Source organism: Hordeum vulgare, chromosome 7H, assembly GCF_904849725.1.
Source record: "Hordeum vulgare subsp. vulgare chromosome 7H, MorexV3_pseudomolecules_assembly, whole genome shotgun sequence".
In the NCBI taxonomy this organism is placed as follows: Eukaryota; Viridiplantae; Streptophyta; class Magnoliopsida; order Poales; family Poaceae; genus Hordeum; species Hordeum vulgare.
This window is the reverse complement of record NC_058524.1, coordinates 443,798,691-443,823,753: the sequence shown is the minus strand read 5'-3', so window position 1 is coordinate 443,823,753 and position 25,063 is coordinate 443,798,691. Positions and strand designations below refer to the sequence as shown.

Here is a 25,063-nt window from a genome sequence, read left to right as displayed (position 1 = left end):
CGACCTCAGGTGACCGCTCATCGCGCCCTTGCTCTACCCTTCCTCTCCCAATTGGCCATAGCCCACGCTCAGGATGTGTTCAGTATGAAGCTCATCTTCTGGCAGCGAACTGGATCTTCCCGACAGCGAACTGGATCTTCCGCAATCTGATGTTGGCAAGTAAGAGATAGTGTCTCCATCATCTGAACATGATAGATTGCTATTAAGTTAGGAAAGCAAAACAATATTGATACAGTGCTACATTGTTTTAGTTTATTAAAACCCAATAATGCTAATGCATTTTTGGTGTAATCTTGTTGTGAGAAGTGATCCACGGTATGGGATATACTTTTCCATGCAAGTACTTAGGATGGTAGGTGTTGTTTATATACAGTCTGGTCATTTTTAGCATCTACGGAAATCATAATCACACAGATTGAAGATGGTGAGATCTAATTATCTCTAGGACAGGCCAGAAAACATTCAAACTAATTCAAAACGGGAATTAACAATATGTGCTGCTACAATATATATATAGGGCTCAACTCAAACATTCAAACTAATTTGGCATAAGTGCATTATATAATTAGAACATGCAAAAAAGATCAGTTATGTGCTTCGTTCCCATACATGTATTGTGAAATATTAAGTGGCACAATGAATGGAGACCTAATTTATCAAAAACACTACACAAAAGGGGACTATAGAATTCACCATATACTGGTATTAACATATCTACGAATATATGTGTTAGGACCTTTGGCATACACTGGTATTGACATATCTAGGAAACAAACATAGAAGATCAATTGAGCTTACCCATCTTCTTCCCAGCAACTCTCGAGGACTACATGAACCTTTGATTTGACGGTCAAACCCCGTGAACCAAACCCTTCCGGACCACAAGCACATCCTTCCATGAGAAATACAAAATGCTGGATTATATGGTAACACACATGTACACACAATCGATTGTCAATGCAAGTGACCCACTGAACCTGCCAATACAATAGTCAGTGTGTGAGTGGCGATCCCGATGGGGCCAGAAGAGCAGACACAGAGAAACAGGAAAAGGCATTGACAACATAGTTCTGTAAAACAGTGCATAGTATAAGAAGATCAATCATATATTGTGCACTGTAATAGGAATAAAGTTTATTCTACAGTCAATGACTCTATTTGCAATCAGAAGAGTCGCTCAATTTCCTAATAAAATAGGAAAACTCTCCAAGCATTTACATACTTACTGTTCAAGCTAGGAGAACCATCGTGTTCTTTTTAGTATTCAAGGCAACAAGGAATAATGCCTAAGTTCTTGCCAATATAACTAAAACAGCGAGAAGTTTACTAATTTCCATGGACCGCTTTACTTTTCTTTCTAATATTTTACACATCGCTTTCTTCGACACTTTCATGGCATGCCTCCCGATCGGTAATTGGTCGATGGAAGCCAAACAAATAGAGAACACAATCATAGAAAAAGGAATATGCTGCTTGTTCATCAAATGTAATTGATTTACTCAGCAGGAATGTAATATCTAGGACAACAACATCTGTAGATGAAATTAAGAAAGGGTGAATCATTAGTTCTACTGTAGTAGCAACTCATAATAAATTAGCTAACATCTATACAGTTGGAGCAAAGACAATGACACTACTAAAAAGAAAGTGAGTTAGCCCAGTTGCAGAATTCACCCCCTATAGATTTCTGAAATTTATTGTTTTCTTTGGTACATAGTTCCACTGTTGGCGTCCTATGCATAGTCTCACTTGGAACATCAACTGATAATTCAGAATATAGTTACTGGATCGCTTAATTCTGTTTTAGTAGGTAGCATATGATTACTGACATTACTGCCATGTTTTTTCTATTCCAGAATTCATTGTTAGGCACATGAAAAATATGATTTAATATGGAGCAGAAACAACTAATGTTTTGTGACTGATTCGACGCTCTAACAAACATTCTTCAGGTTCATGGCTTTGTCCAAGAAGCTGACCTCAATTGACGAGAACATCTCGTGCGATCATGCATTTTTTATGAAGGTTAGTTGTTTAGACTTGCAAATGTATTTTGGTGTAATATTGTTGTGAGAAGTGATCGACGGTATGGGTTATACTTCTATAACCCAGTGAAATGGGTTATAGAAGTACGAAGCTGCTCTGTGCTTCAACCAATGCATTTCAATACGAAAAAGATGGTACTTATATAGCTTACCAATATAGGGTGAAGAAAGTCAGTTCCATTCAACCGTGAATACAAGGACAATAAATCCGATGTGGGAAAAAGTCCAGCACGCTGCAGATAAAGCAATGCGGCATCTGTGGTTAGCTTTTACACATACGAGTCATAAAGAGCTTCTTGAAGTTTCATCATATAATAACAGTTGGATTAATTATGTTCCTCAGTAATGGGTGGGCACCTCTATAATGGGAGAAGGTGACTTCAGGGATGAGTGTAGTAATGGGAGATCTTCAGCGTCTAGACAGGTCACTTCGCCAACTGGGAATTTAGACCCATATCTCCCAGCTCTGCCTACCAAAAATATAAGACATGCAGGACAAGCTCAATTCACAGCTCAAGAGGGCTGTGTAATAAGGGAAGAGAAAACTGCCAGGGGTAAAACAACTGAAAAGCAAACATAATACCAGCAATCTATATCTCAGGATATGTTGAAAGATATTCAACACCAAGTGGGAGGAAATCATCATAGCCATTCAGAAAAGAATAGAACTCATCAACACACAACGGAAACAAATATGTTGTGTTCAGAAGACATAAGTCCAAGTCCAGATGGGTCGTTACTCACATCAACACAATAGAGAGGAATAGAAAAGAAAAAAACAATGCATATTAAAGAAGGTAAAATCAAATGTTTGTAGCGTAGCAAAAGAGGGCTCAGTTTTGCCTTTCATCTTAAAGCCCAGCACTCACATAGCTTGCTGCATAATCTACCCATCGCGATGTAAGAGGACTGTCCTGGTTATCATTCATCACAATGATCGTCCAAGGCACAGAACATCCAACATTAGCTATGAATTGAATTGCTGCAAGAGAGGTAAGGGTGCGCTCTAATTTAGTACCCACAGGCCACAACTGTCTTAATTGCTCAAGACATGCTTATTTCAGCCATGGTCATCATCATCGCCCCTGGTAAGAACTCCATCTCTTCATCACACAGATCAAATATTTGTAGCGTAGCAAAAGAGGGCTTAGTTTTGCCTTTCATCTTAAAGCCCAACACTCACAAGAGAACATTGTTCAACAGATGCTATAATGTACTGAATGACAGTACAAGGTTTTCTCATGCTAGGTGTAGAAAGATTGCTAACTGAAACTGAAACTGAGAATATGGTTAAAATATCTCCCAGCCTACCAAAAATATAAGACATGCAGGACAAGCTCAATTCACAGCTCAAGAGGGTTGTGTAATAAGGGAAGAGAAAACTGCCAGGGGTAAAACAACTGAAAAGCAAACATAATACCAGCAATCTATATCTCTGGATATGTTGATAGATATTCAACACCAAGTGGGAGGAAATCATCATAGCCATTCAGAAAAGAATAGAACTCATCAACACACAACGGAAACAAATATGTTGTGTTCGGAAGACATAAATCCAAGTCCAGATGGGTCGTTACTCACATCAACACAATAGAGAGGAATAGAAAAGAAAAAACAATGCATATTAAAGAAGGTAAAATCAAATATTTGTAGCGTAGCAAAAGAGGGCTCAGTTTTGCCTTTCATCTTAAAGCCGAACACTCACATAGCTTGCTGCATAATCTACCCATCGCGATGTAAGAGGATTGTCCTGGTTATCATTCATCAGAATGACCGTCCAAGGCACAGAACATCCAACATTAGCTATGAATTGAATTGCTGCAAGAGAGGTAAGGGTGCGCTCTAATTTAGTACCCACGGGCCACAGTTGTCTTAATTGCTCAAGACATGCTTATTTCAGCCATGGTCATCATCATCGCCCCTGGTAAGAACTCCATCTCTTCATCACACAGTAGCATCCATCCATCCATCAGACTGGCCATAGTGGTGAGTAACTTAGACAGTCTCTGGAGCTGCTCAAACCTGGCGTCACAGCCGACCAAACCTCGTCACAGACAGACACATCAGAACAGAACTCTACGGTTCCCACCCACGCCACAACCAAATCCAAGGCAATGGAATGGCAGGCTGGCACCACCATAGCAACAGGGAACTGATGTGGCAGCCACCCAGAGTACCGGTCAGCGAGTCGGCGATGAGAGCTTCACTGGTTTGTTCTTCTTCTTCTTCTTCGTAGGGAGAGGGGGTAGAGAGAGAGAGGAGGATCCATCCCAGATCCAGAACAAAATGCAACTGAACTGAGTATATGTACTAAATCTCTACTATCTCTACTATTAAAGCAGGATCGAACGTCGTGATGGTTCAACCTACCGATGGTTCGACCTCCCAGCGATCCCACCTCCCACGTAAAGAAAATCGGCTCCCAGCGAGACTATTAACCAGAAAGAAAAAAACCATCTCGCAAGAACCATCCCACCTCTCCCAGCGAGACTATTAACCAGAAGAAAAAAACCATCTCGCAAGACCTCTCGTAGCCCACCTCGCAAGAACCATCCCACCTCGCAAGCTTCCCAGGTAAAGAAAAACGGCCGGTAAGAAAGAAAAAAACCATCGTACATCCCACCTCTCAATCCACCTCCTCCTCCACGTAAAGAAAAACGACACGATCTCCTACACGACCAAGCAGAATCCATCTTTGTCACGAACCCAAACCACCCGCCGCCATCCTCAGGTGATCGTCTCATCGCGCCCTTGCTCTCCCCTTCCAGCGTAGCAAAAGAGGGCTCAGTTTTGCCTTTCATCTTAAAGCCCAACACTCACATAGCTTGCTGCATAATCTACCCATCGCGATGTAAGAGGACTGTCCTGGTTATCATTCATCAGAATGACCGTCCAAGGCATAGAACATCCAACATTAGCTATGAATTGAATTGCTGCAAGAGAGGTCAGGGTGCGCTCTAATTTAGTACCCACAGGCCACAACTGTCTTAATTGCTCAAGACATGCTTATTTCAGCCATGGTCATCATCATCGCCCTGGTAAGAACTCAATCTCTTCATCACACAGTAGCATCGATCAGTTCCCTGGTGGAGATACCATCAAACTTCTTGAGTGTGGAGAAAATAATTCTAGAAATGTTCAGATTAAGACTCATTCCAATAGCATCGCTAGCCACTAGCACGTTAAGGTCACTGGCTTCATCATTGAACATTGTCGCCTGGAAGCTTAGGGAGCATATCAACAAATTTATCCATAACAATCATGCCATCATGGAGAATAAAGTACGACAAGCAAGAGAGTGAATTTATTGCCTACAACTATAATTCATGAACTTCTAATTCTGGCCAAGAGTTGTGGGCCTGTTGTATTAATAAATTATACAGACAGAAATAAGTGGTGTTCATTAAAAATCCTCGCAAATAGCAGGTGCAAATCAACAATATAATAACTCAAAGTACATGTTTCAAACATTGAACATTGTGCTCAATTACAAAACATTTAAAGCAGCATTCATAGAATGGGTTTTGTAATTGTAAAAAAAATGCTTTATTGTTCAGAATGTATTATCAATGAGTAGGTTTACTAAATTAAATGCGCTGATATGCATGTCAACATGGACAAATGGAAGGTGTGATATTTCACCTTACTTCTAATTATAGGACCTACAGATATATGACAATCACTGAGGTATATGTTCTGAAACTAAGAATTTGACTACTCTATAAATATTTGGTGATATACAATCAAATAGTTCATCAAGCTTGCAAGGCACAACCACAATCAGATTTACTCATAACAAAATAATAACAAGAAAAAGCTATTAACATGGCGCATGAGATCAAATCAATCAAAACAATAACAAATTCATAATCATAAGTAGACTTAATTCAAGGCAAAAAGAAGAGACAAATTAGCTGATTAGTTCAGATGTGCAAGGCGGGTATTACCTCTCCAGAAGCATCGGCATTATCCAATGCAAATCCCATATTGCTATGTTCTGGTTAGTGAAAAGCACCCTCTCAAACTTGATGTGAGTATGACATGTTGCTCTATTGAAATACTAAGAGAAATGCCATAAGCAAAGATAGTTGACCGTGAGAAGGGGAGCCGACCGTGAGAAGGTAAGATCACTTCCCGGGCGTTCCTGCTCGATGTCCTCCCATCCGGGCGAGCATGGCGGCTTGCTGCAGGGTGTCCTCGCGCTGCACCGCGCCTGCACGGCGCCCGTGCGTCGCCGGGCGTGGCCAGCAGAAGAGGCCGACCACGCGTTGCGAGCAGAAAACGCCGACCGCAGTCCAGTCGCCGGGCGTTGAGGCCGACCGACCTGGCGCCGCGCAGGGGGGGATGTGGTGAGAGGTTGGTCGCGCAAAGCGGGGGGACGCGGGGCAGAGGGCGCTGGGCGTGCCTGCCGGTGACTATGCGCTCGTCGGCAGGATCGCTGCCCCCCGGATCTGGGGTGGTGGGGCGCCGCGCAGCCGGGGGCGCAGAGCGGGGGACGCGGGCAGAGGGCGCCGCACGTGGGTGCCTTCGACTGCGCGCTCGTCGACGGGAGCGCTGCCCCCGGATCTCGCCTGAAAGCACGGAGTGGAGGGATTGGGGTGGGAGGCTGACCACGGCGCAGCCTTGCCGTAGGGAGAGGTGGGGGAGGTAGAGTTGCTCCCGTAGGTGTCGGTCGCGCCGTCCCAAGCCGTGCGCCACGGCACGCCGGCGGCACCCACAGTCTGCACGGGAGGGGAAGGAGGAGATGGTCTGCATGGGAGGGGAAAGAGGAGATGGTCTGCACGGGAGGGGAAGGAGGAGATGGTCTGCACGGGAGTGAAGAGAGACGGACGAAGAGAGAGAGAGGGTGAGTGGATAGAATGTGTCGGTGAGCGCCTCCAGTTCCCCAGTGTCATTTTGTGCTCACTTTAATACCTTTCATTAATTATTAATTGGCCACAATACCTTGATTTGGATACTTAGGTGAATCTTGCACCGATTTATCTGCTGAAAGGAAGTATGCTTTGGTGCTAAAGTTGCTTTCCGGATTAGCTAAGCAAAAATTTATGCAAAGCTGTCACTCGATAATTCATACCCTGGAAATAGAAAGGGGCATGTCGTACAGTTTCAGCCGCAATATTTGACCAAAAAATGATGTTATCCTGAAATTATGTTACCAAATGCAGCTACACCTCTTCTTGGGTGGTCATGGTACATGTGCCATTATATCTTGTATGGGTCAAGTGGATAGCTAATTTCTAGGATCCTGCTCATCAAAAAAAAAAAAGCTACTTTCATGTCCGTTAAACTCTGCATGGTCCAAAAATAGCTATTGCATGTACGTTCAAGCGACGCATGGCCTGAAATTCCAACCACAGTCCACACTCCAATTTTAGAGTGCGAGTCCGTCGCTCCAAGCATTACTGATAGCCTCTCAGTACTCTATAAAACGACAACATTGTAGTTCGAGAAACTCACTATCATCAAGCAGGTAGGCTTTTGACTACACTCTGCTCACATCGCCTACGGTTCAGAGGTAATGTCGCACGAGACCCTGCTGTCGAATTTTCATCATTTGGTCACTCAAAGTACAATGGATTCGATGTACTGTAGATGGATGTTCAATTCAGAATCGATCATGATTCTAATCAACTCACAAAAAAATGTTCACATTATTAATGCATATGGATGTTCTTGATCTGGAGGAGGGCTCGCTCACCGGTATTATTTCTAATTTCATTCTAATCTTGCTTTAAACATTATCTTTAGCCAGCGATTATCATCAAACCGACCTCCATTTTTAGATGTCACGGGTGTGGTCATGTATGTCGGTCCTCCTGAGATAGATTGCTATGCTCCAGATGGAATGCGAGAAATAGCAATAGTTGCCAGCAGTTATGATATAATTTTTCTCAGAATTTTTGGAAAGACACTTAATTTATACAAAGAAGATCTCCAGCAAGCAGAGTGTAACCGTGCTGTTCTTAAGGCCTACAACATGGAGGTTGATCATACATCGAGTAAGATTATTACTTTAATTTTGTTATTCATCTAATTTTTTCTTGCCGCTATATCAAGTATCTGTGAATGTATATCAGGGTCCCTTCTTGGGACTGACGCGTCCACGCTCACATTCGAACACTTCCCGGCACCCAAAGATGGCCCTATAGGCTGTGATTTAGACGGTAACTTTTTATCCACGTATTTGTTTTTGCAAGTACATTGCTCTATCATGTCCCACTAAATGTTTTTTATGTTTGTCTCAGATGTTAGGAATGACGTGCGCCAAGACACCTCTATTGGTGACATGGTTAAGAGGTTGGTGCTGCTTCGATGGGACCAATACAATAAGGTCAACGAGAAGCTACGCGAGCGCATTGAGCTGTCTGAAGAACCTCAAGCAAATGAACAGAAGATGAAAGAGCCAAAAATTTATAAAACTCCGGGCTAGGCGACCGTAGAAACTTATATGATGAAGCCATGTTTACCACGTGGAGCCTGAAAACTTAGTCGTATTGTGAGCCTTTTTTTAGGAAACTATTTGCCCAAGGCCAACAGGTCAGGGGTCGGTCTCTCACCAACCCACCGCATTGTTATGTGCTCCGCCGCTCACGAATTCCATCATGTTCCCTCAAAATAAAAAGGTCCAGGAATGAAAAATCGGATATATTCTACAATGTGTTGGCTAAGGAATAACAACAACTTTTTTGCGAGTATTTTTTTCATTAGATTTATTTTATATGATAAATTAAGGTTTACAAATACCAAAATCAAGTTCATGCTTTAAGAGGCGTTCATCATACCCAGCAGTTTAAGATTCTTATTTTACCTGTCTTATGTTTGTATATGCAATGTGTTTTGTTGAGGAAAAAACCCCTCTGTTATATGTCGGTCCGTTGAGATGCTGGGTCATGATGAAGTTGGTGCATTGCTACGGGATTTATGTCTGAGGAGGATACGTGTGAGAGAGACAACTGCTGCCATATATGAATACAAACTAAATGTTATCATGTTTGACACATGTTTTTAAAACAAAACAATTATTTGATCGTTAACATTTATTATTAACCCGTGGCAACGCATGGGCACTCAACTAGTACTATTAAAGGGGATCTGCGGTCGTGGTGATGGTTCAACCAGCCTCTCACCCCGTCGATCCCTTCCCACCTATCGATTCCTTCCCATGGCCCTGTTTGGATACTCTAACCGGGTTAGAGGTTAGAGTTAGATTCTAACCCCCAACTAACCCTGAACTAACTCTAACCCAAGAGGTGTTTGGATGAGAGGGTTAGATTGACAATAAATGCCCTTTCTCAATCATTTGGTTACTTTTGTCCATATTCACTGCCGGATTTGGTGTGGCCGATCGTTGTGTGGCCGGCAGGGCGCGGCGGGGCGGCCCGGCGGCGGGGCGGGGCGGGCCGCGGCAGGGCGCAGCGGCCGACGGCTGGGGCTGCCGGCGGCTGGGATGGTGAGGAGGGAGGGCGACGGGAGGGACGGGGGGTTGGTGGGATCTGGGGCGGGCTGGATGTAGTAGCAAGTGATTTTTTTTTCTTTTTTTTGTCCCCACCTAACTCTAACCCAAAAAAGCACCTCTTGAGTGGGTTAGAGTTTTTGGGTGGGTAGATGCATCTAACCCAATATAACCCTATCTGTTTGGATTTTTGAGGGTTAGATAGCTCAACTCTAACCCAATCTAACTCTAACCCTAGGATCCAAACAGGGCCATGTACGATCCCTCCTCCCACCCACGGCTTTCTCCCATCCTCACCCTGAAAAAAGCAAAAAAAAAAAAAAAAAAGACCCACGACCTGCAGCGCACGTCCCACACGCACGTCGGCCTCCTCATCTCCCGTACCCGTCGTTCCCGATCCCATCTCTCTCCCCGCTCCATCGAATTTTTTTCTGACTCTCGTTGATGCACCACGGCCACCTGATCCCGGCGATGGACGCGGCGTTGCAGCTGGCCGCCCATGCCACGCTCGCCAGCATCGTCGTCACGCCAACCTACGCCGCGCGCCTCCGCCCCGCGGTCGAGTCGTCTGGCCTGCCGGTGCGGCTCATGGAGCTCCCGCTCGACCTCGCCGGGACCGACGATGTCGGCCAGATCCCGCTGGACGAGGAGGCCGCCTACCTCCTCGCCGCGTCACGCCTCCGAGACCTGCTGGAGCGGCACCTCCGCGCCCACGCGCCGCCCGCGACGTGCATCGTGTCCGACATCTGCCACCCGTGGACGGCGGGCCTCGCCGCCGGCCTCGGCGTCCCGCGGCTTAGTTTCCTCGAATGCCACGGTCGTCGACGAGAGGGTCCTCGGCGACTGCCTCAACGAGATCACCCGCGCTCCTGCAGGCCTTACTCTTCCCTTACTCCTGCATCATCTATTATCTTCTTCAGCTTTACCAAGCGACCAATCAGTTGTGCAGATGATACGCCACTCAAGGCGAGGCAATCCGAGCACATCTGCTATTGGAGATGACGAATAATTAGCCGGGCTACTGCTCGCGCTGATGCCCCCTTGCAAAAAACAGAAGTAACAGTAGTACTCACCTCAGGTAATTGGTCCTCCTGAATAGATTTTCAATTGTGTCTCTGAATTGTTTACGAACAAAAATCTTCAATATTATATACTACGTGTAGGTAGTGCAGAGTTGTAGACCCTATGGCTATGTATACATGTTGTGTAGTGATCATGTGCTAGACTAATATTTTTTTAACATGGAAGCATTGTCCATGAAATATTTTTTATTCTCTCTATGATGCTTGATGTATGTTTGATTGTCGGGCTAAGGTTTTAAAAACCTGAATTGGCTATAAGTGCATCACGTCTTGCGTTTTAATATCTTATCATATTACAGACCGATATCTTATAGGTGACCACTTGTATTACCTCTGCACATATGGATGCATCACACTGTATAAGGTTATCTTCCAATGAGAGGGAAAATAAAAACAAAAGGTGTAAGAATACGAGTCTGCATGCAGATGTATAAGGGCATTAACAACTTCAAGTTTATATTTGGGCCCATGACCTGTTCAATACTTATTTCTCGGTCCAACTTATAGTTATTTGCAAGTTTACTTCTCTGTTTTTTGTTGTTGCTGGATCTAAAAAGTACAGACACTGTGCTTCCCCATATCCACAAGGTGATTCCCCATATTTGCAAGCTTACTTCTCTGTTTTTTGTTTTTTATTATTGCTAACACTGTGCTTCCCCATATCCACAAGGTGATTCCCAAGTGAGAGATTCCAAGGATATTCAACATTAATGGAATTTAGTTCTTGATAAGGATCATGAAATAATGATTATGAGCTACGACTAATTCACTACCGCAATGTTATGAATAGGGGATTGCAAAATAACGAGCTGGGTTATTCAACAAGGTTTGAATTTAGTTCTCGATCTTCTGTATGTGAGTGAACTGGTCGTGTGTCGGACCAGGAAGTTAATAGTGTATTCATCAAGCTTACAACATATGTGGAACATCAACGGATTTACAGTTCTAACTCTTCCCCATGCAAAAACTGTGAGGGGCTGTGCGGCAGTCTGCCCATGTCCCCAAGTGCATATTATAGTAGAGTATGCGTCTAACCTTATAGGTTAGTCAACAATTTTCTTTTTAGCTTCTTGAGACTATAATACTCTGTTTTGTGTCCCAAAAATTGTTGGAAGGAATATATAAGTGGCGATGTAGTTTGAACAAATACAAAATGTCTTTCGCAAATATTACCTTTTGGTAAAAAAAGAATTGCCATCTATACTGGCTAAATTATATCTTAGAAGATAATTAAGTGACTTCTACTGGTGGATTCATCGACGGTATTATACTAAAGCATTTTGTAAGAATGTATTTGATAGTATAAGATTCTGGTAATTGAAGAAAATTGTGATAGTTAAGGGGCTTGATTATTTTGATAGTCACAATTGACGGAGGTGTAGGAGTGTATGTAAGTTAATTATTCTGTTTGGAAGACACATAGGCTGATCATGTTTGTGATCTTCACTTTATAAATATTTTTAGTGTTTCCACTTTGATAATATAGAATTAGTACGATGAACAAAACCATGTATTTCCAAACATACAAAAATTTCAGTAACTCACAGGATATTCTTATTGTTATACAGATCGGATGCATCGCGCTGGGTGCAGGACAGAATCAGAGTTTTGACATCCCTTAAACTTTGTAGAATGAACTGAATTTTTGATTTCTTTTGAACTGAAGCAGCAAGGCACCAGTTAGTACTCTGAACTAATTTTAGGATGTTGATGATTTGCCGTCGTTTCTTTGTTAAGTTGATGCCAGCTAATGTGTTTATAAGCGATTCAAGATTTGCAGCTAGATTGAGTGGATGAACTTGCTTTGGAGGTGCGATTATAAGCTTGCGTACTCTTTGCTGTTAACACAAACTTGATGTTTATAAACTTTGAGTTGATAATTTAGTGACTGGGCTGCACATATTTTTATTTGGAGATGTTCAGGATTTAGTTTGTGTCTCTTATTTAGGAGAGCATAAAAGTACTTCTCATTTGGTGGATTCATTTTTAGTTACTTATTACATTTGGGAGAGTGCATTAGCACGATGTGCTTAAGGTGATAATTTTAGTACACTGGAGAGTCGCACATTTGCAGAATAGTTGCATTGCATGTGATTAATATATTTAGCGGAAAATTTTGGTGGTGGCCTAGATGAAATGAGATTTTGCAAGTACGGCTGCCTAGGAGATAAAACTAGATAAATGAAATTACTGTAAGATATTTTTTATATCATCATCGTGTGTGTTTGGTCAAAGATAACATACCGCCCCCAATTTTTTAGTACTCCCTCCGTCCGGAAATACTTGTCACAAGAATGGATGTATCTAGATTTATTTTAGTTCTAGATATATCTTTTTTTATTCATTTATGCGACAAGTAATTCCGGATGCAGGGAGTAGAAAATTGTTGCTTGAGATGCTTAAATGGTGTGTCGCAGCAATTATATTCTTCTCCCTCGTATGCATATAATACACTTCAGGAGTAATCCATCGTGGTCATTAATAATTGAAATTTAAACTACAGCTACTTTACATGAAAATGCTTTCATTGGTTGTGATGATTATTTATAAACAAATCTGTGAAGTGAATAGAGCTCATTTACCAAAGTTATGTCAAATGCTAACAATACTTCAGCTAATAATTATCCGCAACTACAGACTGAACTCCTTTTCTTGTTATCCGTTCATCTATTCATTTTGTGAAAATGCAGTGTGCTGCAACCTGCAGGCATGCTAGACGTGGTAGTAATGAGATACAATGACACTTGAAAACATATGTTGCATGATATGTCGGTTCTGTTTTTCGGTTACGTTATTTGGAGCTGTAACTTGGAAAAGGAAACCATTATATAATACGGAGTATTTGTTTATTGTTCAACCGCCTTTGCTAATTCCATCTGAATTTTTCATGTCCACCCTTGAATAGTTCGGTGTTCCATAACATTGCCACTGTTATCATCCTTGGAAAACTAACAACTTTTGATATCTTTCCTACAGTGGTTGCTCTCCGTAATCTTTTGGAGAAGAAGCTCTACTACCAGGTAGTTCCATACCATGAATCGTTCTGAACCTAAGATTATCTTTCTTCGCTCTGATGCAAACTGCGGCCATGACTACCACTCCACAGGTATACGTTCGGCTTGTCAACCACGTTCCTTGGCTTCGTCCTGCTCCTCGGCAGATCCACCATGTTGAGTCCATGGCGGCGTCCGCATCGGCCACAGCAAAGATCACGGCTAACTCCGCCGTCCCATGGCCAAAGACATGTAAATGCAGACCCCAGACGATTGGTTACCACTCTGTTTTGCACGTGTATTGCATTCTTTGATGATCTGTTTCTTTTCATCTTGGCTGAGTACAACGCAGTATTGGCGATGTAAGTTTTGGCTTCCAAGCTCTGAGCTTGCTGTATAGTGTGTTATTGAGACTGCTAGGCTTTGCATAGCTTGTAATCTGGAGCTAACTGACGTGCGGTGAGTTGTGGAATCTCTCATGTTTCCAGTGCTGTCTCCGTCTCCTAGGCAAGTGAATGTCGTGTACTCATGTAAAAAAAATGCAGTGTACTTCACTTTCGCATGTGGGACGGAGTACTTCTTTTGATCTTGAACTCGCATCATGATTTAATCACATTGGCCATGTGAATTATGTGCTGATCGAGGGATGTAAAGGGTGATGGAAAAGAGGAGTAGAGCCGCACTCGCCTGATTCACAGAGCCGACATTCGTCACAACCGGTGACGGCAATAGGGCGGTATTGGGCATGTGAACTTGGCTGCTAGGATTGGGGGTGTCCCGGTGTCATTCCTTGGAGCGACAAGGCAGTGAGGAGCTCCCTCTTTTTATGAAGATAGAGCTGGCGTCAAGAAGGAAGGAGCATGGTAGAGAATCATGTTGTTATGAATGAAAATTACATGACATCGTGATTGACGAATGTTTCTCAATTCAAACATTTATTTTAAAACTATTAAAGGAGAATCTACAGTCATGATGGTTCAACCTCACCCTCCCACCTTCACTCGTACAAAAACCCCCGGAAAAAGGGCAACAACCGTCGGTCCGTCAGGCACGCACGCACCCACCCATCTCCCCCAACCCCTCGCGCCCCCACTTCCGTCTCCCACCGAAAAGAATTATCTGCGTGCTCTCTACCACGACGAGCCGCCCTTCTCGGCAACCGTCAACTGCTCATCGTCATTGCTACCTTGTTCTTCCCCTTGTTGTCGCGGTTGGATCACCGGTTTGGGAGGGACCGTAGCCCGCGGCACCATAGAAGCTTCCAGCTTCCCTCATCAGACAACGTGACGGTGAACCAGCCGGCGAAGAATACAGTGGTGCCGAGCGCCGGAGTGCGGCGGCACCTACTCGGACGCAAGCATCAGCAACGCCGCCGCCCTGCACTCCAACGCAACGACGCGGTAGTTGGCACTTCCCCTCCCCTCCCAGGCCATCTCTCCTAGAAGAGAGATGTTCACTTATATATCAATGTTTGCAATGTTTGCAGCGATGAGAATTTGAGCACAGTATATTCCTCTCCTTGTGCCCTTTTAGTTGCCTTTCCTTTTAATTTTGGCTACATTGCAAGAATATAATGTGCCATGCTAACCCAAATGTGAATTAGCTATCATGAAAACCACTTAAAAGAATTATTTTAAATTTTGTAAGTGGCATTATTGCGGATCTTAAAAGGTATATATTTAACACATTTGATGTTTATCCCCCGTTGCAACGCACGGGTATTTAGCTAGTATAGACTAACATATGCATGTTATAGTAGTCTAAGTTACGAGCAGCCTAAAAACGTATGTAACTTAACCGTAAAAAATAAAATAAAATAATATGTAACTCTAGCAAAGCTTAATTTTATTTTTGAGGGGAGCAAAGCTCAATAAAAAGGGCAAAGCTGGTAGGGACTGAGATCCCGTGCCCCGCTCAAGGAAGGGCACGCTGTGCCCTGAGGCCCAGGATCCACCATCTGCTCCCCATCCGACGGACTACAACGAGTCAACGAAAAATAGGACCAGTCTGCTCGATCCGAAACGAAGCGACAGTGATCCGGGAACTGCCGTGGAGCTGTGCCGTCGTCGCCGCCGTGGGGAAGGGCGCCATGGGATCTCCGGCGGCGGCCACCGGATAAACGGCGCCGGCAATCCCCTCCGCCCCACGGCTTCTCATCCCCGTCCCGCTCCGACGAGCTCCGACGACCGCGTCCGCCCTCCCGCCCCGCTCCGACGACCGCGTCCGCCCTCCCGCTCCGCCCCGCTCCGACGAGCTCCCGCCCCTGCGACCACTCCAGTACAGAGCATGTTATCTCTGTCCGTCCTCTGTATATGTATATTTCAAAACTGAAAATTGTGCTTACTTGTTAGTTTAGTACTGAAAATTAGCCATGTCATTGAATTGTTACTTCAATACTGAAAATAGTGTTGGAAAAATTTCTGATTGTGTGTTTCTTTACCCTATATTGTCTCCATTGTCATGCATTAATATGAGGTTTGAGTGTTGTGCATTTGCAAGTGTTGTGCAATGGGGGAAATTGACAAGGGGATGCCTCAAATTGGTATGAGGTTTAGAAAACCGGATGAAGTATTTTGGACATTTTGACTAGTATTTTAGACAAAGATGACTATAGTATTTTGGATTTTGGGGGCTGACCATAGTCTTTCGTGGCCTAAGTGTGCAAGTAGATTGGCCTAATTTATGTACTTCAAGGATTATGTAAGAACATATTGTTGTTGCCAAATTTGAGTTACTAATGCTCAAAGTTTGTACATTGTTCAATTCATTTTGATTTTATTTTCTAATTAATTGTATAATGAATGCCCCGGTTCAACTCTTCTTCAATTCATTTTCGGTACTAAATTCTGCAGATTAAACACTTTATTGATGCTGTCTCTATTTTCATTTTACTGAATTTTGTATCCTGGAGTTGTCCAGTGCTAACTGCTAACTGAATTTGTTGTTAGTGTGTAGTACAGACATGTCCTGGAGGAGGAGCCGGAGCAGCTCGTCTCCCTTCCCCTTGGCGACGGGACCAACAGCTCGCCTCGCGTCGTCGCGCGTGGAACAGAGGAAGGGGACGCCAGCCTTGAGGGGACGTGGTCGTCGGAGCTTGTTGGAGCGAGGCGGGAGGGCGGACGCGGTCGACGGAGCTCGTCGGAGCAGGGCGGGAGGGCGGACGCGGTCGTCGGAGCTCGTCGGAGCGGAGCGGGGATGAGAAGACGACGTGGGGCGGAGGGGATTGCCGGCGCCGTTTATCCAGTGGTCGCCGTCGGAGATCCCATGGCGCCCTTCCCCACGACGGCGATGACGGCACAGCTCCACGGCAGTTCCCGGATCGCTGTCGCTTCGTTTCGGATCGAGCAGGCTGGTCCTATTTTTCGTTGACTCGCTGTAGTCCGTCGGATGGGAGCAGATGGTGGATCCTGGCCTTGAGCGGGGCACGGGATCTCAGTCCAGCTGGTACTAACCTAGCAGGCGAGGAATCTCAGCCGTGTTGGGCCGTTTTTGGGCTTGATTCTAAAAAAGGGCAAAGGGCGCACGATCAACGAGATCCGTTGATCTGTGATCAGACGGTCTTTTTCTCAGATTAGCTGGAGTCTGCAGTATATATTGGCCCCCACTCTTGGCCTCTAGAGTCTAGACCTTATCTCTTCGTCTCGCAAAAGGGGAGAGAGAAGAGAGATCGATTTCCGACTAAAACCTCTCGCCGCCGACGACCAAGCTCGGAGACCTATTGACCTAGGTAATACGACGTTCCTCCTCCTCGCCACGTCAATCTCTACGTCTTGCTGGCCTCGTTTCGATATTCTCTCTAGGTTTAGATCTGCGCTTTCCCCCGCGGCAGATCCATGCGTTGTTCTAATACGCTCAGATGCGTATTATGAGATTCGATCGCCGTTTGTTAGAATAGGTTTAGGTCGCGATGCTCAGCTGGCACAAAAGGGACTCTCCTTTTCGTTTCAATTTCACCGGTTAATTTTGCGTGAATTTTCGATCTGTATTTCTCGTGGCTTGCTGCCTCTATGCCTGTTCTGATTAGTCACGGCGGAAGACTTATTCTTTGTAGTTAGTTTGCGGTGGTAGATCGAGTTACAATTTAGCCTTTATAGGATACCAAAAGCAGGAAGAACGACCCGATTCCAGGACAATATTCTTCTAGGTTGTTTACTACTCCTAGTTTGCGGTGGTAGTTGTCAAGTATTATGTCAAGAAGTGCTTCAGCTCTTTGAAAATTAGTTGTCAACTCAGATGTTCAGGCGGATAATGCTTAGTTGCCTCCCAGCTGAGTCCAAGGACTGGAGTCAATCTTTGTTACTTAGTTGTAAATCCTTTATATATTGGTCTGCCTTATATTTGATGACTAATCAATCTGGGATGGTGGCGCTAGGTTATCCTTTTGCAAATAACTCATAAATGCCCAGTACTTTTTGCTAGGTCGAAGAACCCCTTTGGTACTTTGTGCCAGGTTAAACCCCCTTGTAGCCACTGACAGTTGTGTTTTATAGTTGCCCGATGTCGGACGCCGATGATTACCGTTGCTTTGTTGGTAGTCTGTCATGGAACACAACTGATGTGGATCTGAAGGATGCATTTGGGAAATTTGGTCGAGTTACTGAGACCAAGGTAATTTTCTTTTCATATGGGCATGAAATGCTTAGCTTTGTCGAATATATGCATGCTTTTCTTATCCAAACAAACTTCTACCATATTGTAGGCTTTCCCTTACCAATAATTACAATTTTGCCACTAAACACATGTGATGCTGAGATATGTAAGCAACTGGAATATTTTTTGGTTAATCTATCATTCATTCTGTCCATTTGGTAAATTTGTCCATGAATTTTATGCTTAACTGTGAACCTGCACTAGGTTTTGGATGATTTCTTGTTATGGTAGTTGGTAGAGTACATTGTAGCATATGTGCATATCTTATGGTGGTGTGGTACAAATAAGGATCTATTTTCTCTGGCTTGGTAACTCTTGCTATCTGCGATGATTTATATGCCACATGTCTATCAATGTGCAGGTGGTTCTTGACAAGTTCTCTGGCCGATCACGTGGCTTTGGGTTTGTGACTTTTGATGACAAGAAGGCCATGGAAGAAGCTGTTGAGGCTATGAATGGAATTGATTTGGATGGAAGGAATATTACTGTTGAAAGAGCACAACCTCAAGGTTCAGGCAGGGATCGTGATGGAGATCGAGACTATCGTGGTGGCGGTGACCGCTATGGTGGTGGCCGTGATTTTGGTGGCGGTCGTGGTGGTGGTCGTGGTGGTGGCGGTGATTGCTACAAATGTGGCAAACCTGGTCATTTCGCAAGGGAGTGCCCTTCTGGTGATGGTGGGGACAGGTATGGTGGCAGGGATGACAGGTATAGTAGCAGGGATGACAGGTATAGTAGCAGGGATGACAGGTATGGTGGAAGGGATGGTGGCAGGGATGACAAGTATGGTGGTAGCAACGGCAGCAGTCGCTATGGGCCTGACCGTGGTGGTGATCGCTATTCTGGGAGTCGTGATGGAGGAAGCCGCAGCAGCGGTGGCGGTGATCGATACAGCCGTGACAGGTCTGGGCCGTATGATCGTCGCAGCCGAGATGAATACTGATCTTGATGGTGGAGATTCTGTCTCAGGTATGAAAGGTATTGGATAATACTAGTGGTATGTTTGCTTTATCACATAAGGCAGCAAATGGTTTGCTGTTGTACTCTTATGAGAAGTTTAATGCTTTTGTTATCCATGCTGACTAGTGCTTGGTTTACCAATGTTCCTATCTGGATTTGGCTTGTAACCGGTTCCTTGGGAGCTTCAGTGGATTGCGTTATTTTGTCTGAGTTATATTTGGGATCCATGTTTCTGAGTTGCTCTGATGGTAAAAGTCCTGTCATGATACTGGCCTTTGGTGCTGTTCTTGTATTGCATCGCTGTGGTTATTGGAATTGCGGTCTTGATGTCAAGGATGTTGAAGAACTACAGCTCTTTATTTAGTCTTGTTGTGGTCTCGAGGAAAGAATCAACGCTCTGTGCGCCATCTCCTTAAATATTCCATCGGAAACCATTGACCAATGAAAAAATGGTAAAACCTTTTGTTTGAATTATTCTTTCTTAATAAGCTTTGATTCTCACAGTAATTTTTCGCAGACATTTGGCCTTTGTGTTCCTATTGGTCTGCTTGGCCTAGTGCTAAAATTTTGCTGTTCAACCATGGGTCCAAATGCTTGCTCTAGTACTGTTCTATGGCGCTTCTCTCAGTTAGACCAACATAAGATCCTTTGTTATCCCTGCGAGAATTGTTACTCGGGAGGATGCATTGTCACCGTGTCATCTTGTTTACTTCATGGGTTGCTGGCATGGGTCACTTTGTTCATCAGCATATGCTTCTTTGGGCTCCTAGTATAACCAACTGAGAACCTGGAAAAAGTTGCTTGCTTCACTGGGATGGGCTCTTTCTTACCTTCATTCCTGCTGCAACCCAAGTCTGAGAGCCCTTAAGAAAGTTCTAGCATCTCCCATGTGAAGCTTGATCCTTTATTTCTGTGTTTCGCAAAGGGGAAACTGTTTCCTTTCTCAGCAAAGATCACCTACTCTTGCTTCTGGTTAACTTCCGCAGTGAGACTGGTGGCACTTGGCATAGACACTCTTTGGCATATATACGTCCCTGTTGAGCAGATTGTTCCATTAACACTGGCTAATATGGGTGTATATGGAGTTAGTCACCCGAAAGGGGAACGTGGCAATGTTTATTTGTAGTTTGAACTGTTCTTATTTTGGGTTTGGTGTCTTTCTTCTTGACAGTAGTGAACTCCCAACTGTTTAAGAAATGCATTTTGGCAATTGTGTATGAAAAGATCTATGATTTTCTTGCTGTGTTTGCCATTTGTAAATTTGTACAGTGCCCAGCTGTTCTAAAATGTACATGTTTGGTTCTGAATTATTTTAAGTTTGAGCTGTGTTGTAAGTCAAACTTATATATTTTACAAAGTCTATTTTCTTTGTGTAAACCATGTTGAACGTTAAAAAATATTGACTCACGCAAAGCAACAACTTTAAACATATTTCAAATGGAGGGAGTAGATTAGCATGGGAACCATTTCTTTCTCTAAAAAATGTTGGGAAGAAGCAGGTTTGGATAAAATGTTTTTGAAAACAACAGTTTTCACAGCTCATGAATAGTACCATCATTTACAGCATTGTCAAAACCCATGGCCGTTTGGGGTTTGTTTGGTTTGCGTCATACGTGGAATGTAACGGCTGTTCCGTCGTGAGACCCATTATCATGTTTGGTCCTCGCTTCATAGTTTTTCCTCCGAATTGAAAGAACCATGCGGAATGCCCCTAGCCACCAGACCTCTCCCGTGACCTGACGCTCACCTCCCCTAAAAATGGCACGGCGATCCCAGGCCGAACCCAGCGCGTTATGGGGTACTTGGGGCTCCGGCGGAAGAAAAAGTGGCCCGTGGACCATCACGCGAGAAATGATTTCATCCCCGCTATTGGCCGAGCTTTCCAGGGCTCCGACCACGCAGGCAAGGATACCGGCGGCTACCCGCTCACCACGCCCGCTAGGTGTTCGACGATTTGCCTGTTCGGCAATGGACTCCGATGATTAGGGGACATTCGCGACTTTGATGGAGGAGGAAGCCGAGGCCGACATCGACGACAAATGGCACCTCACGATCCTCGTTGCTCTGGCCGGCCTCTTCGCGAAGAATGCAAAGCCGACAAGGTGGCTCGGCGCCGGGCCGTCGCAAGAGCAAGCAGAGGCATTGAATAAAGGGCTATTGCTTGCTCTACGGCGACTACTTCGCTGACGCTCCACTACATGGTGAGAAAGTATTTCGGCGCCGTTATCGGCTGAGCCGGAAGCTCTTCCTCAAGATTGTGAATGCCATCCGGGAGTTCGACAACTATTTCATTTGTAAGAAGGATTGCACCGGCACTGTAGGATTCTTCTCACCCCAGAAGTGCACGACAGCTATGAGGATGCTTGCATATGGATCTCCTGGTGATATATAGGAAGACTATGGACGCATGGCCGAGTCCACCACTATTGAGTATTTGTACAAGTTCTGCAGGGCAATGGTGGAAGTGTTTGGACCACAATACTTGCGATCACCCAATGATGAAGACATTGCTTGGATCCTAGGACAGAATGAAGCAAGAGGTTTTCTGGGATGCTCGGAAGCATCGACTGCATGCATTGGGTATGGAAAAACTGTCCATTTGCTTGGCAAGGGATGTACAAAGGCACAAAAGGAGCTTACAGTGTGGTACTTGAGGCAGTGGCTACACAGGACCTTTGGATTTGACACTCCTTCTTTGGTATGTGAGTGAAATGATCGATATGGTTGACTGGAGGGGGGGGGTGTGAATAGGCAACTACCAATTTTAGCTTGTCTTAACAAATTAGCGTTAACAACAAAGGGTTCTCTATATGAACGACTAGGTGAGCAACCTATATGATACTAACTACAAGGATAATAAGTGCAAGCAAAGAATACATCACAACAACAACAAGTACAAAGTAAAGGTAAGAGATGACCGCAAGTGAAACCGGTGGAGACGAGGATATGTTACCGAAGTTCATTCCCTTTGACAGGAAGTACGTCTCCGTTGAAGCGGTGTGGAGGCACAATGCTCCCCAAGAAGCCACTAGGGCCACCCTATTCTCCTCATGCCCTCACACAATGCGAGGTGCCGTGATTCCACTATTGGTGCCCTTGAAGGCGGCGACCGGACCTTTACAAACAAGGTTGGGGCTATCTCCATACAAAGCTTGGAGGCTCCCAACTAGACCACGAAGCTTCACCGCAATGGAATGTGGCTCCGATGTGATCTCAACCGTCTAGGGTGCTCAAACACCCAAGAGTAACAAGATCCGCAAGGGATTAGTGTGGGGAATCAAATATCTCTGAATGTCGCGAATAGACAAAAGTTTAATGGTCCATTTTGGGGTAAACAATCCAATTTTGAGCATAAGCAAAAGCGCAATGGGAACAGGAGATCTAGAAACTTAGGCAAGGGAAAAGGCACTGCAACGCCGAGGTTTGATAAATCTAAGATTTGCAACAAGTGTGGATGCTACATGCATTCTACTGAAAAGTGCACAATGCCCAAGCATCTGGTTATGCTGTATCAGCAATCTCAGGGACGCAAAGCACATCAAGGGAGAATGTTTGAAGCCAGCTTCAACCTTCATCTGCATAGCGCAAATGGAGCTAGTGGTTCGCACGGTGTTCCTCCTAGACCGAGCAACACCATGATTCTTTATCCACTTGAGGATCCTGCTGAAATGGAGAACATGTTGCTTGAGTACACCGCAAACAACGTGTTTGGAAACTTCGACTAGTCCCTCAATATCCTTAGTGATCTACTTAATTATGTCCATTTGTGACGATTATAATAAGAACATAAGTTTGTTGTTGTCTTTATATTATATTGTATCGACACATTTGATATAATAAGATTGTATTCTATGTATTAACATAAGATTTTCTTATTGAAAATTCTTTAGTTTGTATAGTTTTCTACGGGGACAATCTGATGAAAGAGGAATTATGCCTTGTGGACAGTGGTACCACATACTCCATACTGAGGGAGATGAAATATTTTCAAACTCTGAAAATAATGAATGGAGATATTCTAACTATCGCTGGACGCGATACAATGATTGTTGGTACTCGACATGCCATATTCACCCTCCCAAGTGGTACACAAGTGACGATCGAGGATGCTTTATTGTATCCCGATTCATCACGTACCTTGATCAGTTATCAAGATATTCGGAAAATGGTTTTCATATTGAAACCCATCAAGACAACAAAGAGGAGTATCTACTCTTTAATAAAGATCATGAATATGGCAAAAAGGTACATGAGAAAATTCCTTATCGTGTGGTTTGTACTATACGTACATCAAACCCATGGAACATGTTGCATACAAAGTAAATTTTCAAAATGTTAACGCATTCCAAACCTGGCATGATCGCCTAGGCCATCCCGGAATCAGGAGGATGAGAAAAATTACTAGCAATTCCATTGGTCATAATTTGCTCAAGTCAAAATTTCCTCAATCTTCACACTTTTTGTGCACATCTTGTGCCACGGGAAAGCTAATTTTGAGGTCCTCGCACCTCAAAATAGAAGTTGAACCACTTTAGTTCCTTGAACGTATTCAAGGAGACATTTGTGGTCCCGTTCAACCATTATCTGGACCTTTCAGGTATTTCATGGTTCTCGTTGATGCATCTACACAATGGTAACATGTGTGTCTTCTATCCACATGAAACCATGCATTTGCCAAGATAATAAGGCAAGTCATTAAGTTGAAGCCCATTATCCACAAAGTCGAATTAAGTCAATTCAAATGGACAATGATGTAGAATTCTCCTCACGTGTTTTCAATGATTATTGCATGGCTTTGGGGATTGAAGTTCAACACTATGTTCCATATGTCCTTACAAAAAATGGTTTGGCAGAAGCATTATTTAAGAGGATTAAACTCGTTGCAAGACCTTTGTTGATGAATTGCAACTTGCCAGCCTCTTGTTGGGGTCACATAGTTTTACACGCTACTGAATTGATACAATTGACGCCAACTGCACATCACAGTTCTTCCCCTCTTGAATTGGTACATGGAAATCCTCCTACCATTTCCCATCTGCAAAAGTTCGGATGTGCTCCATACATCCCGATCTCACCACCATAGTAGACATATATGGGCCCACACAGGAAGTTGGGGATCTATGTGGTGTACAAATCATCGTCGATTACCAAGTACCTGGAACCCCTTACTGGGGATCTGTTCACAACTCGTCACGCTTATTGCATATTCAATGAGGAATATTTTCCGACATTAGGGGGAGATTTCAAGTACCAGAAAGAATGCCCGGAAATTGATTGGAATGCTCATGTCATTTCATCCTCTAATCCACGTACCCATGAGATCGAACTTCAAGTTTGGAAGATCATTAATTTGCAACATCTTGCAAATAATTTGCCAAACTCATGTACTGATCTGAAAGATGTTACAAAATCCTTACATTCGACCAGAAATACGCCCGAAAGAGTGGAGGTACCAATAAAAAACACTCAACTCCCTGTTCCTAAAAAGAGGGGGAGTAGTACAACATCTCACGTAGAGAAAGCTTCTAGTAAGAAGCAAAGGAAACCGAGGAGAAAAACCATGGAGTCAGTAAATGCAGGTCAACTCAACGTTGACAAACACCTGATGGGTAGTATACACCCAGTGGAAGGGCAACCTCCACAACCCATCTCAAGTGTGCACAAACTGGATGGGACATCGGAACTCAGACTCAATCGTATTGGTAAATCACGAAGAGTCTCTAGGGGTGCAGGTGCAGGAAATTTCCATCAACTATGTTGATTCCGGAGAATCATTTGACTGTAAGACTACGACTGTCGACATATATTTTGCTAAAAAGATTGCAGATACCCTTCTCACTGATCATGATCCAAGGTCTAGCATTGACTGCCAAAAGCGCT

At 44.0% G+C, this 25,063-nt stretch overlaps 2 protein-coding genes across 6 annotated transcripts; both read left to right on the top strand.

Moving 5' to 3' along the window:
- The first annotated feature begins 9,812 nt into the window (after positions 1 to 9,812).
- Positions 9,813 to 14,161, top strand: LOC123407862 (UDP-glycosyltransferase 73E1-like). 5 transcript variants are annotated; one of them, XM_045101097.1, is made up of 5 exons: positions 9,813 to 10,576; positions 11,251 to 11,406; positions 12,149 to 12,259; positions 13,557 to 13,600; positions 13,687 to 14,161. In XM_045101097.1, exon 1 carries the CDS (start codon positions 9,943 to 9,945, stop codon positions 10,498 to 10,500), a length of 558 nt encoding a protein of 185 aa, XP_044957032.1. In that variant the 5' UTR covers positions 9,813 to 9,942; the 3' UTR covers positions 10,501 to 10,576; positions 11,251 to 11,406; positions 12,149 to 12,259; positions 13,557 to 13,600; positions 13,687 to 14,161. The 5 variants fall into 5 exon arrangements, with proteins under 5 accessions (XP_044957032.1, XP_044957030.1, XP_044957033.1 ...); XM_045101095.1 differs by having other exon boundaries at positions 12,149 to 12,390; XM_045101098.1 differs by lacking the exon at positions 12,149 to 12,259.
- A 3,028-nt stretch (positions 14,162 to 17,189) lies between these two features.
- Positions 17,190 to 19,419, top strand: LOC123411901 (glycine-rich RNA-binding protein RZ1A). Its single transcript, XM_045104859.1, has 3 exons — positions 17,190 to 17,300; positions 18,064 to 18,181; positions 18,585 to 19,419. The coding sequence occupies exons 2-3, from the start codon at positions 18,071 to 18,073 to the stop codon at positions 19,164 to 19,166; spliced, it is 693 nt and encodes a 230-aa protein (XP_044960794.1). The 5' UTR covers positions 17,190 to 17,300; positions 18,064 to 18,070; the 3' UTR covers positions 19,167 to 19,419.
- The last annotated feature ends 5,644 nt before the right edge of the window (positions 19,420 to 25,063 follow it).

Coding starts and splice junctions, on each gene's coding strand:
- LOC123407862 (XM_045101096.1), top strand. CDS start 9,943: ATGCACCACGGCCACCTGATCCCGGCGATGGACGCGGCGTTGCAGCTG.
- LOC123411901 (XM_045104859.1), top strand. CDS start 18,071: ATGTCGGACGCCGATGATTACCGTTGCTTTGTTGGTAGTCTGTCATGG. Junction 18,182..18,584: donor GTCGAGTTACTGAGACCAAG/GTAATTTTCTTT, acceptor ATCAATGTGCAG/GTGGTTCTTGACAAGTTCTC.